The sequence below is a fragment of the Callorhinchus milii genome, unplaced genomic scaffold (genome assembly GCF_018977255.1).
Source record: "Callorhinchus milii isolate IMCB2004 unplaced genomic scaffold, IMCB_Cmil_1.0 Scaffold2, whole genome shotgun sequence".
NCBI classification, from domain to species: domain Eukaryota; kingdom Metazoa; phylum Chordata; class Chondrichthyes; order Chimaeriformes; family Callorhinchidae; genus Callorhinchus; species Callorhinchus milii.
In genome coordinates, this window is record NW_024704743.1 from 13,551,379 (window position 1) to 13,569,284 (window position 17,906).

The 17,906-nt window shown below is 43.8% G+C and overlaps 2 protein-coding genes across 2 annotated transcripts in view; both read left to right on the plus strand.

The window, feature by feature from the left end:
* Positions 1-6,515: 6,515 nt before the first annotated feature.
* sirt5 (sirtuin 5) overlaps positions 6,516-17,906 on the plus strand; it is an 11,916-nt gene continuing 525 nt past the window's right edge. The window contains exons 1-8 of the mRNA XM_042331900.1: positions 6,516-6,597; positions 8,458-8,587; positions 10,374-10,507; positions 12,204-12,429; positions 12,703-12,790; positions 13,328-13,381; positions 13,865-13,988; positions 15,472-15,587. Coding sequence (XP_042187834.1) covers positions 8,476-8,587; positions 10,374-10,507; positions 12,204-12,429; positions 12,703-12,790; positions 13,328-13,381; positions 13,865-13,988; positions 15,472-15,587 — 854 coding nt within the window. The 5' untranslated portion in view covers positions 6,516-6,597; positions 8,458-8,475. The remainder of the gene's footprint in view (positions 6,598-8,457; positions 8,588-10,373; positions 10,508-12,203; positions 12,430-12,702; positions 12,791-13,327; positions 13,382-13,864; positions 13,989-15,471; positions 15,588-17,906) is intronic.
* nol7 (nucleolar protein 7) overlaps positions 16,743-17,906 on the plus strand; it is a 12,021-nt gene continuing 10,857 nt past the window's right edge. The window contains exon 1 of the mRNA XM_007911857.2: positions 16,743-16,896. The gene's annotated coding sequence lies outside the window, so the exon portion shown is untranslated. The remainder of the gene's footprint in view (positions 16,897-17,906) is intronic.

The window sequence follows — 17,906 nt, forward strand, 5'->3', positions numbered from 1 at the left end:
AAAAAAATGTTTAAAGAATAATAATAATTTGGTCACTCATTCTACAACTGTTTGTGGGACACTGCTGTGCGCAATTGGCTGCCGCATTTCACCCACAAAATATACAGGCAATTCAATTTATAGTATATTCTGTGAAGCGCTTTGAGACGCCTCAAAGTCTATGTAAATGCAATGAAAATATATGCAAGGATTATTATTATTTATATTGCAACACAAAACACATCCAGGTTGTGGGTTCAAGCTCCACATTGGGACTTTGAATTCCTTTGTCTATGCTGACACTCCATTGCAGAGCTGGGGGTGTGCCGCATTGTTCGAGGTGCCGCCCTTCAGATGAGATGTTAAACCGAGATCCCAACTGCCTGTTCAGGTGGATGTTAAAGATCCCATGGCACTATTCAAAAAAGGGGAGTTTCTTCCAGTGTCCTGGCCAACCATATCCCAAATTGGTCACTCATATCATGGCTGTTTATGGGACATCACTGTGCACAATGCTGGCCTGTTCACGTACAATCCTGTGAAGGATTGTTAGACATCCTCCCGATGTGAAAAGCCCTATACCACAACAACAGCAAGATTGCATTTTAGAGCGCCTTTCATATCAGGAGGACGTCCCAAGGCGCTGGACAGTTGGGTCGGGATCCGAGCAGGGGGGAAATGGTGAGGGGAGGGAAGGGAGGAAGCGAGGAGTGGGTTGAGAGCCGAGAGGGGAGGTGAAGGCACGGTTGAACTCTTACATTACCAAATGTAAGAGTTATTCTTGTTAACATCAATGATAAATGCACATGCATACTATAAGATTGCAACATATTTTACCACCTCCCTTTGTAAGAAATCAACCTGCAATTTCATCAATACTGTTTATTTTTCCATGCAGGCAAAGGCAGCAATTCAGTGTGAATCTAGGAATGTTAGTAACATTTCAAATGATAGGGTATGGGGGACTATTTGGGATCAGATCAGAAGTTAATTATTAAAATGTAATCAGATCAGAAGTGAATTACTAAAAAAATGTTGTTTTAATTAAGTTAGGTATGTTTAAGCTTGTTAAGTAGGTTTTGAGATAATCTACAGAATTACAATCTTGATCGTAAATGTTGTTAAGTGGACATTGCTTATACTCATCACCATTAACAAGTGTCGAGATGACTTGCAGAACTACAATCTTGATTATACAATGTTATTTTAATCAAATTGATCTGAATGGCAGAATTTTTCTTGAAGCTTAACATGTACCATGGGATAGCTGGTATAAATCTAGATAAAATGTAAGGAATATTATTATTAACATAATGGATGCATATGATACTATATGCAGGGATATATGCAGTATATTCTATACTCAGAATATAGAAGATGTCAGTCTGCTGTGTATTGTGTTATGAAGAGTAAAATTGGTTAAGAAAGAGGTGAATTTTGTTGTGTCTCATGTGTCATTAATTGCTGCTGTCCAAACCAATAGTTTAATCAGAGTCAGATGTGATTAAAATAATCAGGTGGGTAAAAAGATGCTGACAAGCACTAATCTGCCTGAAGTAAACAACCATGATGTAAAGAAGTAAAAACAGAGTCGCTGGGAAAACATAGCAGGTCAGGCAACATCTATGGAGTTCTGACAAAAAATATATACAGTTCTGAGGAAAGGTTATCGATCTGAAACGTGAATTCATTTTCCTCTCTCCATAGATGCTGCCTGACCTGCTGTGTGTTCCCAGCGACTTCTGTTTTTACTTCAAATTTCCAGCACCTGCAGTATTTTGCCTTATGATATAAAGAAGTAAAGACGAGCTACATTTCAATAGTTCAGTCGGAGAGAGAGTGCATTGTTCATTTATCCAGGAGGGCAGAACTCCCATTTGAGGTTCTGATATTCAAGTAACATCAACAACAACAACAACAAGATTACATTTGTATAGCGCCTTTCACGTTGGGAAGACTTCCCAAGGCGCTGGACAGTGTACAGCATTTCAAACGAAGAAATAAAAATAATAATTTTTGCATTTGATTTAGCAGCTTATCCCACCTCCATCCCAGTTCTCCCTTCGCCTCGCTTCCTCCCTTGCTTCCTTCAAGGCCGGTCTCAAGACCCTTCTCTTTGATCGTGCCTTTGGTCACCCTCCCACCTCTCTGCCTTCCCTCACCCCTACCCCACCCCTTCCCCATGCTCGGGTTCCGACCCCTGACTGTCCAGCGCCTTGGGACGTCCTCCCAACGTGAAAGGCGCTCTATAAATGTAATTTTGCTGTTGTTGTTATGTTATTGATATGTCTCAAGTCTCAAGAAAGAACAGACATCAACGATACAATATGATACAAAATTACATTTGTATAGCGCCTTTCACGTTGGTGGACGTCACAAGATGCTGGTATAAGAACGAGATACAAGAACATAGTTGCAAGAGATTCAATGCTTGCTATCATCAGCATTCCCAAAACAAGAGAACTTTAGCTGCTGCCTATGAACTTTGATATTGTCACAATGGTCACGTACTATGTGAGCATAATAGCATAAGACAGTTGTAACCCTGCTTATTGATTTAATGCAATTATTGAATTGAATTATTTATTTTTTGCTTCAGTAAATGAAGTGTTAAACATAGAATACAAGTGACTTCAGTTCCTCTGTTCTCGGGTTCCCGATTCTATACTTTGTCTATTCTGACCGCACCATATTCACAGTCGAAGCAGAGTGATTATATTCTGGCCCATTCCCAGGCGAAGCAGTGCTTTTGATTCTGCTGATACAGTAGTTGGAATATGTACAAATTTAAGGGTTGTTTTTGCTGACACTAGGGATCACTTGAGGTCTTTGCAAAGTGAAAGACTGACAGCTTTCCACATAGGCAGATTAGACTCAGCCATCTAGACAACTGTCTGGCTACTCTACCAAATTTGCAGTTTGATTTGGAACACTTCACGCTTCAGGCAGAATGAAAATTCTCCGCCAGTATTATTTGTTGTACGGTCAACTTCAACAGATAGTAGTCATCTTGACTTCCAAATGTTGTCTTGTTCTTACTGTCCTTAAGGAACAGGCAACAATCAGCGATACTGTTCTATCCAACAGCACAGTGCTCATTCTCTCAGTGCTGAAATGAGTCTGTCTGTCCTTGTGCCCCACCACACGACCCAACCAGCAATATTAAAAGTGGTGGCAAATAAGACTCACAAATATACAAACAGAAAATACACACTGAAAAAGTAGTGCATGGGCCTAACAGGATGCAGTGGTGGGGGGAGGGAAATCATCAAATAGAAGCATTGGTTTAGCACGAGGTGAATTCTAACAGGAATCTGAGTGGACACTCCTTAAGGTAATTTGAAGTAAGTCACACAAATCATGCCAACCTTCAAAATCTTTACTTTGAAAATAGACCATTTAGGAATGATTTTCTTGTGAATTTTGTGGTTTTCTTGTTAAGGAATCATGTTAGAAAATATTCATATCACATTACGATAAGCCTATTTAAGCAGACATTACTTACACGTTCTCTTTACTTACATTTTGTGGAATGCTGTAATTTTGGTTGCAATGTATATTGGCATTTGGAGCGAGGTAAATATTTTTACTTTTATTACAGGGTGCAGTGTCCATAGCAAATTGTTTTCTCTGTTGCTCACATTTATTGATTTTGAAACTTCATATCTTGTTTTGTATGTTTTTAGTGAAGCTGGAAATATCATGAATGGTCAGACTTTGGTAATGATTAGTTCTTTCCAGGTAATCAATTATTGGGTGAGGTTGTCTTTGGTTTCCCTTCCCACTGCCCTGGCCATTTCTCTGTTTGTATATCTGCTGAAGGTCCACAAGTACTCTCAATTTCTCTGGAGATTGTGAATTGTATGCTCCTCTGCAAATATGCTGTGGCATATGCAACTTGCACTAAATATTTCATAGACCTCACTAGGTATGTATAGAGGAGGGCGCAGCTTGGATTGTACTTTCAATGAATCTGCTGCTTCAGGATGTCGACTTCTTTCTAATGTGTTTCATGTAACTCATTACAGTCATGTTCTTCAGCTGTGTAACTGTGTTGCAGAGATGTCATGAGCCATGTTCCAAGCAGCCATCTATTCTTTTGGTTGACTTTGATTTCTGTTTGTTTTCTGAGTTGTAAAACAGCTCACAGTCTACACAAATACTCCAACGCAATACTGAGAATGTGCTGCATTGTTGTTAGTGCTATCATTTGGATAAGACATTAAATCAAGGTCTGCTACCTGTTTTCAGGTGGGCTTTGAAGATCCCATGATATAATTTCAAAAGAGAAGGGAGTTGCTCCCTGTGTCCTGACCAACAATCCCCAGATTCATTGGTCAAACATGGTTATTTGTGGAACTTTTCTGTGTGCAAAATTGTTGACGCATTTGCCTTCAAATACAGTCGCTACAATTGACAGTGATTACTGTAATGCTTCATGAGATGCTTTTACGTGATAATGCAACTTCTTTCAACTTACAAAAATCATATAGAACATACCTGTGAAAGAAAAGGTTATTTTTTGTTTCTTTTTCCATTTTGAAGCATCCATTGAACCTGCCTGTATTCATCTTCAAACATTAATTGCTGATGAATTGCCTGCCTGCCAGTGCCATTTAGCAGTGGAGTAATTTGATTTGGAGCAAACCAAATCATAGCTTCTTTAACTTTGCCATTAAAAATGGTGCAACAGCACATCCAGGTCCATCAATGCACTAAATGATGAATGAACTGCCAATTTGACCCTTAACTAGCTGACAAACAGTAAGAATCTTACTGATGTTCCGAATGCTAGTTTATCTGGTTAAACTCCAGCAGTATGCCAGAACTTAGTCAAACCTGCTAAAGAAACCACCTCTATTCAGCAACCACCTGCTGTCAACAACTCTCTGGCACAGTCCTGACCAATTTTTCAGAATAAACCACCTCTATTCAGCAAACACCTGTCTGATGGAAACAGTGGCCACTTTTTGTAGCCTCGTCAGTGTACATACATCCTTTTCAGCAGCCAGTCCTAAGTGAATTTAAATGTACTTATCAGTATATTGGTGTTACCAATTTCCATGGGACAGTATAAGCTCCTGCTAGACTTCTAGTGCATTTACCAATGCCATGCTGAGATGCCCATGTGATACCTACAGCTTCCCTCCTCAAGCTTGGTAACTACACCAGGAATCTGGAGGGAGTCTACACACAGATCCTTGAAAACATTTTTTTTGGTCATTGAGGCCTCCATTTACATAAAGGCCACTTTGGTCCAGTCTCCTCAGTGGTTGCTGAAAACTGGTTTGACTGTTTTTTGAGGTCCCCCAAATCCTACAGCCTGCGACTAAACTGAGAGTCAGCGTGAGGCCGGGGCACTGCTCCAGGGAGAGCCGCCCTCCAGACCAAAGGGAAATAGCAACACATCGATGGAATTGGAGTCTCTTAAACACAGATGGTGGGTTTCTGCATGTGTCAGACACACGGCTCAGACACACGGCCCCTCCGCGGTGTGAGGCTCAGACACACAGCCCCTCCCTCCCCGGTGTGAGGCTCAGACACACAGCCCCTCCCTCCCCGGTGTGAGGCTCAGACACACAGCCCCTCCCCGGTGTGAGGCTCAGACACACGGCCCCTCCCCGGTGTGAGGCTCAGACACACAGCCCCTCCCCGGTGTGAGGCTCAGACACACAGCCCCTCCCCGGTGTGAGGCTCAGACACACGGTCCCTCCCTCCCCGGTGTGAGGCTCAGACACACGGCCCCTCCCTCCCCGGTGTGAGGCTCAGACACACAGCCCCTCCCTCCCCGGTGTGAGGCTCAGACACACGGACCCTCCCTCCCCGGTGTGAGGCTCAGACACACGGCCCCTCCCTCCCCGGTGTGAGGCTCAGACACACGGCCCCTCCCCGGTGTGAGGCTCAGACACACGGCCCCTCCCCGGTGTGAGGCTCAGACACACGGACCCTCCCTCCCCGGTGTGAGGCTCAGACACACGGACCCTCCCTCCCCGGTGTGAGGCTCAGACACACGGACCCTCCCTCCCCGGTGTGAGGCTCAGACACACGGACCCTCCCTCCCCGGTGTGAGGCTCAGACACACAGCCCCTCCCTCCCCGGTGTGAGGCTCAGACACACAGCCCCTCCCTCCCCGGTGTGAGGCTCAGACACACAGCCCCTCCCCGGTGTGAGGCTCAGACACAGTGACTGAGGGACGTCCCCCCCCCCCGGGGCCCCCACTCCGGGACTGACAGATTCGCCTTCAAATCGAGTCCCGGAGTCGGACGGTGAGTGACGGTCGCTGTGACGTGTCGTCATCCACGTGACGTCCAAACCCCGGGAGAGCCTCGCGCTCCGGTGATCAGGAGCTTCGTCGCTCGAGTTGATTTCCCGTTGATGATCCCCTGTATCCGCCGTCCGGTCTGCGCTCATCCGCAAACATGAGCGGCGGGTGAGCAGCGCCGCCGCCGTTTATTCAACTCCGTGTCCCTGATCGAGTGGCTGTGACCCGGGACTCGGGACGTGCAGCTCCTCACGCCGCCGCCGCCCGGCCCGGCCCGGCCCGGCCCGCAGGGGGCGCTGTGCCGAGCTCGGCCATCGGCACCTTTGTAACCGCCGCCGCTCCGCGCCTCACAGCGGGTAAGTGTCAGTCCTCCTCCCCCCCCCCCCACCCCCCGGGCCGCCACCCCCCCCCCCCCCCCCACCCCCCGGGCCACCAACCCCCCCCCACCCCGGGCCGCCACCCCCCCCCCCCACCCCGGGCCGCCACCCCCTCCCCCACCCACCCCGGGCCGCCACCCCCCCCCACCCCCGGGCCACCAACCCCCCCCCCACCCCGGGCCGCCGCCCCTCCCTCAGCCCCGTCCTCTCCCCCCCGGGGTTCCGGCTGTCAGGGCTCTGCCGCGGCCGCGCTCTCCCTGTCCTGTCCCCGCGGAGGGGCTCAGATCCGGCACTCGATCAGGCCCCGGGGTCCAGGCCTCGGCTGACACAAGGGCCCCGCGGCTGTCAGCGCTGAGGGGCCGAGTGCCAGCGAGCGGCTGCGGTGCCCCCCACCCCAGCCCCCCCCAGCCCAGCCCCCAGCACCCCCCACCCCAGCCCCCCACCCCCACCCCGCCCAGCCCCCCGCCCCCAGCCCCCCGCCCCCAGCCCCCCACCCCCCACCCCCCCCAGCCCAGCACCCAGCCCCCCCACCCCAGCCCCCACCCCAGCCCCCCACCCCAGCCCCCACCCCCCCCCCGCACCAGCCCCCCCACCCCCACCCCCCCCAGCCCAGCACCCAGCCACCCCGCCCCCCAGCCCAGCCCAGCCCCCCGCCCCCAGCCCCCCCCCCACCCCCCCACCCCAGCCCCCCACCCCAGCCCAGCCCCCCCCCAGCCCCCCGCCCCCAGCCCCCCCCCCCCCACCCCACCCCAGCCCCCCACCCCAGCCCAGCCCCCCCCAGCCCCCCGCCCCCAGCCCCCCCACCCCCACCCCCCCCCAGCCCAGCACCCAGCCCCCCCACCCCACCCCCCGCCCCAGCCCCCACCCCAGCCCAGCCCCCCCCCAGCCCCCCGCCCCCAGCCCCCACCCCCCCACCCCCCCGCCCCAGCCCCCCACCCCCCGCGCCAGCCCAGCCCCCCCGTCCCCCCGCCCCCCCGCCCCAGCCCCCCCCCCCCCCCCGCACCAGCTATATCAAATTAAAGTATTCTTTTCATATTTTGTTTGTGTACAATAAAATACATTATTACATTTCCTATGTTTATATAATAGCTGCAATATTTATTTGTAGCAGTTATGTAAGTGCTTACAATTAAGTGCTTATTTAAGTGCTTACCATATTACATTGCTTGTGTTGACATAATATCTGTAATATATTTTCCTTGTAGCAGTTTTTATATTTACAATATTTGTGAAACTCCGTTCATCACGCTCCGGTCTGCTCCGTGTCTCCCGCCCGACCCGTCCTACCATCGGTGGCCGGGCTTTCAGCCTCTCTGCCCCCACACTCTGGAATTCCATCCCACGGTCCCTTCGCCTCCGTCCCCCCCTTCCCTCCTTCACGGCCGGTCTCAATACCCTTCTCTTCGATCGTGCCTTTGGTCTCCCTCCCACCTCTCTGCCTTCCCTCACCCCAACACCTGACTGTTCAGCGCCTTGGGACGTCCTCCCGATGTGAAAGGTGCTCTATAAGTGTAACTTTGTTGTTGTTGTTGATATTCACTTTTTTTTTACATATCTGCTTGATTATATTGTATGTAGGAACTAATAATCCATAGACGGATGTTTCATTTATAGCTGATCTATCCAGAAAAGTTCAGTGCTTTATTTAAATAAACCAGTAATATTCACTCAGCCCTTGTTGTTTTGGTAATTTTAGCTCCTCCTCTGAGCATGGTTCAGGCCTAACCAGGGGGAGGGCACAGCGGAAAGAACTCGAGCTGTTTTTCAATCAAGAACGTAGAGTAGACGGGTAACTACTGTTTTGAGAGTTATAAAAAATATATAATTTTTCCCTTCCAGATTCAACCGATATATCCAATGATTCTCCTTCAGTTCAGCACTCGGACTCTTATATCTCAGGTGGGGAATTGTCTCAGAAAAACTTCAAAGTTGAAACTGACACGGATTGAAATGAATCGTCCAAGTTCAGGTCGGTGCTCTTGTTTGGGGAGTGGGGGAGGATTAGGGGCACCTTCAGACTTTCTGAATGGTTGCGTTTGTTGAATATGATTGTGAAATGTTATTGATATTTAAAGTAACACTGAGTAAATGTTGATTCGTTTGACCTTGGTTAATGGCTTGAATGGTAGACCTTTACAACTTTCACACACAGAGGGAGAATTTTCTTGTTTGCTGCATTTATTTCTTCTCTCGTAAGGACATATTTGATTTGTCAGATTCGACTTTGTAATCTCTGCAGAAACTTTAGAATGATGATTGACGTTTAAAATTAGAAATGCAGTGAAACATGGTAAGGTTACTCGAGGAAAGGTTAATAGGTTCAGCTATTCAACATAAATGAAGGGATATTGCCCTTTTTCTGTGATGTCATTTGCTAAGTTTACTTTGAATTAAGAAACACACAAACAATAGCTGAGACTTTAGCTAAAAAGATTAAATATTCCCTGTTCTAAACAGGTTTATGTTGTCTGTTTAGTGCTCGACTTAAGCCATGTGTATTTCCTCAATGATCCCTCAAAAACAATGAGGACTGAAATTGAAATTGAGTCAGTTCCAATATAACAGCTGGAGTAATCTCCAGTTAACCTAATTACTGATGCAACTGCAGATTGTTAACAATTGTCTTTGTATTCAGTAGGTGAGTAAGTTGTGCACACTGGGTCCTCCCAGTTTTTGCAAAAAAAAAGTTTGCATAATTGTGGATTTGAAGAAACATTTTTCAAATAGCTTTAAGTTTATTGTTGAATATTCCAAGACACTGCTTCGCAGGAAGGGAGTTATATAAATGCAAGTTGTTGTTGCTAATGCTTTTTGTTCAGCCGGGTGTATGACGCATACGGAAACCCATCAACCTGCTTAAGAGTATCCACAACAAACTGAGAATTCCCTGCATCCCATCTAAATATGGAAATTACAGAGATGGATTGTTGGAATGGAATGCACACTCTCTCCCGGGAGGGTTGCATCCTGCTTACCCAATTCCGAAAAGTATTAGCTGCAGGTTGGCAAGAGTCAAGGCTTTGGGACACCGTAGTGTGCTTTGGGGTACTACTGGAGTCTAACCAGTGCTTTGAGGTACTTCTGGAGTCTTGCATTGATATCGCTGACTGACGAGCTTTTCTGCTGCTGGTCCAGCTAGGACCATCCTACCCATTACCCATTAGGTCTTTGGCTTGCAAGGGTTGACAGGAGCCCTCAATGGCTGGTCTGCCTTTCCAGGTCCTGCCGATGTGCCAGCCGGCTGTTCTATCATCATCAGAGCCCTGGAATACTACGGACCCGCCTGGCTCAGGAACTAAGGGCTGATTCGATTCCGACTTTCTATTGTTGGGCATGTCACCTTGGTGCCAGTTCAGCTACAAGGAGCCCCCACTTACCTTGTTTGTTAACGTTGTTTATATATTAAAATCGAAAGAGAAATAGATGTTAATGCAGAAACTTCATGCATCATAACATCTTTTTGAGAAGAAACTAGATCTGCTAATGGAGATTATAAATGGTTATAAATTTAATGGTAACCTTTTTAAATTACAATTTCTATTTTGATTCAATTCTGATGCAAATGCATATCAAAGTATAGCTCGAGTGATACTTTATGGAAGAGTAACTGTCCAACTATGGAAAAAGTTCAATTTAAGGAGATTGGTTAAATGGAAAACTGCAGATTGAGTGCTGTTTGCTGTGCAGTATAATAGGTGACTTGAGTGGTAACTTCAAATTGCCTTTGTCATAACTGTGTGCTTATACGTTTTTAGATTTGGCTGAATTTCGGGAAATCTTTGCAAAGGCAAAGCACATAACAATACTAACTGGAGCTGGGGCCAGTGCAGAGAGTGGAGTCCCTACTTTCCGAGGAGCTGGGGGCTTATGGAGAAAATGGAAGGCTCAGGTATGCTCAACAATAATAGGAAAGCTCAACAGCAACAACAACTTGCACTTATATAGTGCCCTGCATAGAGGGTGCTATATAAGTGCAAGTTGCTGTTGTATGTAGACGCCAAGTAGGACTTTATTTTATTGCACATAACATTAAAGTAATGCTTTTAGCCTTTTCCCCTTATACAGGGTGACCAAAAAGTTGTGATACCATTACAATGAATATTTATTACAATATTATTATTACAATGAATAAACCTTCAAGAAATTATGATTTTTTTTAGATAATAGGGTAGCATCATGACTTTTTGGTCACCCTGTTAGCAGTAATAATGGATGCTTTACATGCTACACTTAACGGGAAAGGAGAGGAGAGACTCTTTTCTCAGCTTCTTATTGTAAAACCTTAAATTATGCACAATGAATAGTAGGTTATTATAGCAATAGTATTCATCCTTTTATTTGCTATAGTTCCTTTTCATCTTAAAGTGCTTCACAGGATTTATTGTAAAATGTAGTGACTGTATTTGCAGGTGGAAACAGCAGTCAATTTGCACATAGCAATGTCCCACCGGCAGCATTGAAGTGAGTGACCAATTTTATTTGGAGGATTATTGGCCAGAACACCAGGAGAAATGTTGTTCACTTATTGAACGCTAACACAGAATCTTTAATGTCTCATCTGTAGGAAGGTACCTCCAACAATGCAGCACACCCCCAGCACTGCATTGGAGTGTCACCTTAGACTATGAGTTCAAATATTCAACATTTCTACAATCAGCTACCAATTATGACATCCACATTTATATTAGGATTCAAAATATGGTATTCACAACAAGCAAGAACAAATGATAGTTAAACGTCACACATTGTGACTTCTGCTGGCAACTGAATTTGTTAATGTGCTGCCTATCACCTAGACGAGTAAAGTGTGTGATAATGATAATTAGAGCACTCGCTTTGCAAGCGAGAGACCTGAGTTCAATTCCAGGCAGGGCGAAACCTTGGGCAAGTTTCCTTACTCCACACAGAGCCTAATAATAATCCCTCCAAAACCAAAAACAATAATAGATTGGTCATTTTCAAACTACGACTGTTTGTGGGACATTGCTGTGCGCAACTGGCTGCCGCGTTTGCCCACAAATATACAGACAATTCACTTTACAGTGTGTTCTGTGAAGCGCTTTGGGACGTCCTCCCGACGTGAAAAGCGCTATATCAAATGCAAGGATTATTATTATTATTATAATTTAGTCACTCAATCCATGACTGTTTGTGGGACACTGCTGTGCGAAATTGGCTGTCGCATTTCGCCCACAAAATATACAAATGTACATTTTATAGTATATTCTCTGAAGCGATTTGAGAAGTCTCAACTACGTGATGAGGCACTATATCAAATGTAAGAACTCCTATTATAGAAGGGCAACTAAAACCCTAAACATTCACATTAATTTAAAATATTGTGTGAACTGTGTGGGGTTTAGATAATGTTTAAAAATAAGTGTTGTAAATCTGCTCTCTTATGATGGCCATTTGGAGAAAAGCTTCACTAGAGTGAGTTGCTTACCTGTTGGATTTCTAGAAAAATGTTTAGGCAGTAGATTTTACAGTAGTTGTGCTAAAATCTTTCTGCATAGACTTTATTTGGGGTATAGTAGTTACTGTGGTACCTTACATACAAATATGTGTTTTTTCCTTATTATCAGGAGCTAGCTACCCCAGAAGCCTTTGGAAGAAATCCTTCCAGGGTATGGGAATTCTACCACTACCGTCGTGAACTGATGCTGAGCAAAAGCCCAAATTCTGCACACATTGCCATAGCAGAGTGTGAAGCGAGATTGAGCAAGCAAGGGCGAAAGGTTGTGGTTGTTACTCAGAACATTGATGACCTTCATAAAAGGGCAGGTTCAAAAAATGTCTTGGAAATTCATGGTATGGTATAGCTTTGTTCTCTGAAACCCGCTACCAGTACTTATTGTTGTTAATACCAATCACAACATGTAATTAAAAAGCCTGTGGTTGAGAATTTCTAATGATTGAGAAAAATATACTGAGAAAAGTATACTGAGGTTAATTTTTGTGGTATTTCTCTATTAAGAATCATAATAATAACCTGGTTTGTCTCATAGGTTGCTCCTAAAGATCTGAAGCTCTTTTTTTATGCTGCTTTTGATGTTTAAATTGCCCTGTTTTTGTCTCCTTTAGGCAGTTTATTCAAAACACGCTGCACAAACTGTAATAATGTTACGGAGAATTACAAGAGTCCAATATGTCCAGAATTAGCCGGAAAAGGGTAATGATTTAGTGGAACTATTCAAGATTTCTAATAACTAATACTGCACGCAGAATTCAGAAATGTTCTAAGAAAGTAGAGTTTAGTCTTAACTAATATTTGCTCTCAGGCTTCCCTTAGAGGTTGAGTTTGCCGGTTTTGGTTAGAGTGGCTAGAGAGGAAATAAAGGCTGGTGGGCGTGCAGATGGGAGGAAGACACGTGAGGGAATTCTGTTTCACACCCAAGAACACATCTTGGGAGTAGATGATGAAGGGCATTAATTTGTGTAATGTCTATGGCATTCAGCAACCCACCCTGATGAAGAAATTAGTATGACACTGGAGTGGTTAACGGGGGAGAGAAGGTGTATCTGCCAATGCTGAGAAGCAACCAGTTCCTCCCGCTGAACTAAAAATCATACAATAAAACCTGTTTTGCTAAAAATAAAATGTATGTAGTTAAGTTTCAGATACTGTACCCAGGTATACTATTTTGAAGCAAAATATACCAACAAATATACCATTAATGATCCATATGTATCTCTTGTTTATTTCTAGTGCACCTGATCCCAATACTGAGGATGCCAAAGTTCCAGTTGAGAATCTTCCCAGGTAGAAATGCTGTGTCCTTTTTTTATATATAACGACTTCATGGTGGGTACCACATATAGCATTCACACGGTATCTGTTGCAGTTTTGCGAATCCAATAAAAGATTATTTTGCGCAGTGGAGGGAAGAATTAAAAAGATTGATTGCTTCTTGAGAAGTCAATGATGTGTAAATCTCTCATTGGAAGTTAATGATGGGTTGATTTAACTTTTTGGTTTGATATTTAGTTTCTGTAAACATTTCTAATTCCAGTTGAGGTTATGGTAAAGCCATTGTGGCTTGTTTGAATTAAATATGAAAATAATTACATTATTATAGTGTTGTAACATCTTACCAATTCACTGTAATTACTATCCTATGCAGTGAGTTTTTAAACAAAGTAGCTTTGTGGGCAATGTGAAGCAGTACTTTTATTGATAGAGAAAGTTGAAAATATATTTATTGGTACCAAAGAAATGCTTTAGCACTGTATGTAATGCCTGTAGGTGCAAGGAGTCCGGTTGCAATGGTCTGCTTCGTCCACATGTGGTATGGTTTGGAGAGACCCTGGATTCTGATATCTTGACGGAGGTGAACAATGAGCTTGACATCTGTGACCTCTGTCTTGTGGTAAGTATATGCTTTCCTACTACACAAATGTCTTTCCAAATATGAAAGATTTGGCATTTGTCAATACCTGCCCCATATACCAAGCTGCTGCTGTTGACTATTTCAAAACCTGATGTGAGATGAGCTATTGGCACTAGCCGGGCTAGACCGGGAATAAATAGGTACAATTGGCATTTTGGAGCAATCTTCTATGCTGATAGTGCGATGCAAGATTCTGGTGGTGCAGTGTGCTACTAGAGCACACTGAAATGGGAGTCTTAATTGGTTGAATTAATCGTATGCAAACAATGCATATTCTCTCCATATAGAGGGAATTACAGGCCAGTTTAAGAAAACAACTAATAAATAAATCATTGTGTCGATTGTTTCAGGAACAAATTAGATAATAATAATCCTTGCATTTGATCAAAGCGCTTCACAGAATAGACTGTAAAGTGAATTGACCATATATTTGTGGGCGAAATGCAGCAGCCAATTGCGCACAGCAGTGTCCCACAAACAGTCGTAGATTGAAATTGACCAAGATAGATTTCTGTTAGGAAATAATATTTTGGGATACATTATATAGATTGGGACGTGACATATCATTTGACTGCCAGGATGGTAAAGTTGAACTGGATGGACCTTGGTCTTATTGTGTCTAGCAAATTCTTATGCACTGCAAAAATAGCCTCAGAATGTTAATATAGAAGATGTCAGTCGAAGTACCATTTGGAGCACTTACATTTCAGTTAATCCATTTCAGGGGTCTGTCAGAAACTAATCTCCCTCCTCATTTCTCTCCCTCGCTCTCTCTCCCTCTCCCTTCCTCCTCCACTATCTCTACCACCAAGAATTATTGAGTTGTACTGGTCCTACTGTAGACAGAGGTGTGATTTTGGCCCAGGTCTTTCAACGCATTCCATTGATAAATGTATTTTAAACTGTTCCCAAAGGAAACAATCCAATTTCACCACATCTTTTAACTTATTCACAAATCCAGCAGGAGTTGCCCTTGCCTATAGCATATTGAATCTATCAATCAAGATTATTAAAGTGTATTTGGAAGCGAGCAGGACAGAGTGGTAAGATTGCATACCTCATGAAGAAACACATGAGTGCAGACCTGTGGGGCTATGACAGGGGGATAAACCCTGTCACTGCCTTTTATGGTTATTGGTGATCAATCTATGTGTAAAGGGAGCTAACAAGGGCTGGACTCCCAAATCCCCAGCTTTATCCTAAAAGATAATTTAGCACTAGTATAAAGCTGGGGGCTTGGGAGTGAGTGGAGAAGACTGATGTACTGATGTACAGAGATAGAGCTTACTTGTCAAAATAAACTTTTTTTTGTTAAAAACTGTTGTGCAAATTTTATTTTTGGGCGTGACCCACACCCTCCTACAAGGACCAAATTGCTTTTCTATCCTGTAACATTTTATAATTCTTGATGATGTTAAAGTAATAGCACTCTTATGTGAATCTTTTGAAATTGTTCTGTAAGGTTGGGACATCATCTGTCGTTTACCCAGCTGCCTTGTTTGGTCCCCAAGTAGCTGCCAGGGGTGTACCTGTAGCAGAATTCAACACTGACATCACAAATGCTAGCAAAACGTTCACGTGAGTATAAATAGTCTGTTTCCATTGGTTGGGGTGTCTAACCAGGGGACATAATTATAAGATAGCAACAGGAGGATCTAAAAGAGAACTTAGGAGGAACTACTTCACACAGAGCGCAGTAAGATTGTGGAACTCGCTGCCTGAAGTGGTGGGTGAATCAGAAATGTAGATGCATTCAAGAGGAAACTAGAACGTCATATGAGGGAGAGGGGACTAGGGTGGTATTTGAGGGGAGGAAGGAATCGGTGGAGACTTGTGTACTTTATTTATATTCATGTGGAAACAGACACCAGGACAGACTGGTTGGGCCGAGTGGCCTGTTTACATGCTGTACACTATTGTAACTCTGGTGCTTAGGTACGTGAGTGAAGATATCTGCTCCTCTGATATGTGAGTGAGAAGATCTGCTGTTTGGATAAGGAGATGCAACTTTAAATTGGTCTGTAATTGGGATTTACAAATGCTAATAACAATGGAATTGGGTTATTGGAAATGTGTTTGGAGTGTTTGCATGCAGCTGTATAGAATAATAAGATTGTGGATTAATGTTGTGCAGCCTGGTTTACAATTTAATCCATGGGTTGAACTCTGAGCAATGTAACCTCAAAAGCATACAACCAAAACTGCGCAGAATTTCTGACTCTTAAACAAGATCATTGCTAACATTTGTGCCCTTGCAGCTCATTTGCAATGTTGAGGTCTAAATCGCCATTTAGATTTGATGGCATGGCAAGTATTGAGATATTAGCCAGTCAAACTCCAGCGTACCTCAAGGTTTTAGTGGTATGAAGAGAAATCGTAAGAACTGTTGTGTGTATATATTAATATCTTGTGGGAATATTGGAATGTAAGCCTTGGTCAGACGCCACCTGGAGTATTCAGGTTTGGGCAGGATACAGGGCAAGGGTAACTGGATTTGAGGTATAGATCAGCCTTGATCTTATAAAATGGCGGAACAGGTTCGAGGGGCTGAATAGCCTACTCCTGTTTCTATGTAAATGTAAAATTTGGTTTTATAAAATAGGTAAAATAGTATTGAAGGAGGTATTAAGCCTCAGAATTCGTGGGAGAATAACTTTGATTAACCCATCGTCTGAAGGTTGAACTGAGTTCAACATTGTCAAGATGCTAAAGGTCACTTTATCTATAATTGTGGGAGCAAGTGACCTTATAATCAGAAACACTGTCGAGACACAACGTGTGTGAAGAGTATTATATAAACTGCAAGTTGTTGTGTTTTAAATACAGGGACAAAGAATTGCTGAAGGAAAAAAGAAAAAGAAGGGAGAAACTGTTCAAGGAGCAAAAGGTAAAGTTGTTGTAGTGGGTACACTACACATTACTTTGAGAACCATTCATATCTGAATTTCAAGATCCTTTTTAAAAAGAGCTCTCCTTGACTGTGTCTTCAGTACATCCTCGAATTCCCTCCTTTCTTCCCATCGTTTTGTAAAAAAAAAGTCATTCATATAGTCATTCATAAAGTCATTCATGAGGCGTCTCGAAGATGTGATAAGGTGCTATGTCAAATGCAAGGATTATTATTATATACAGGGCCTACAAAAAAAGCCCTGTATCATAATTGGTCCAGTAGCATATTGGTTAAGAGCACTCGCCTCGCAAGCGAAAGGACCTGGCTTCCTTATTCCACATGCCTCTGTTTACACAGCAGTAAATAGAAACCCGATTGTTAGCCAATCGGTGGATCACTTTTCTGGGGGGAATAATCCCTTCAAAAGATAAATAAACAATAATAATAATTTGGTCACTCAATCACGACTGTTTGGGAGATACAGCTGTGTGCAATTGGCTGCTGTGTTTCGCCCACAAAATATACAGTTAATTCACTTTACAGTATATTCTGTGAAGCGCTTTGAGATCTTTCGAAGCTATAAAGCGCTATGTCAAATGCAGTGATTATTATTCTAAATTGGTGAATTAAGTTTGCTGCTCAAACAGTAAGGTTTTAATATGATTTCAGAGCCAAACATCCTACTAATCCAGCTTCCTTTGCATTACTTATTATTAGTAATAATAATTTTCGCATTTAATGTAGGATTTATAGTGTCAGTAATATCTCAAAGCACCTCACCAAGTTTCGTAAAGTGTAGTGACAAATCATATTTGTAGGTGAATGGTCAGCCAATGAAGTGATTGACTAATTTTTTCCAAAGGATCTTTTGGCAGGAGAAACTATCATCTCATTTTTTGACTGGTGCAACAGGATATATTAATGTCCACCTGAATGGGCAGATGGGACCTTAATTTAATGTACCTCATTCAAAGAATAACATTTCCAACAATTTAGTGCTTCCCCAG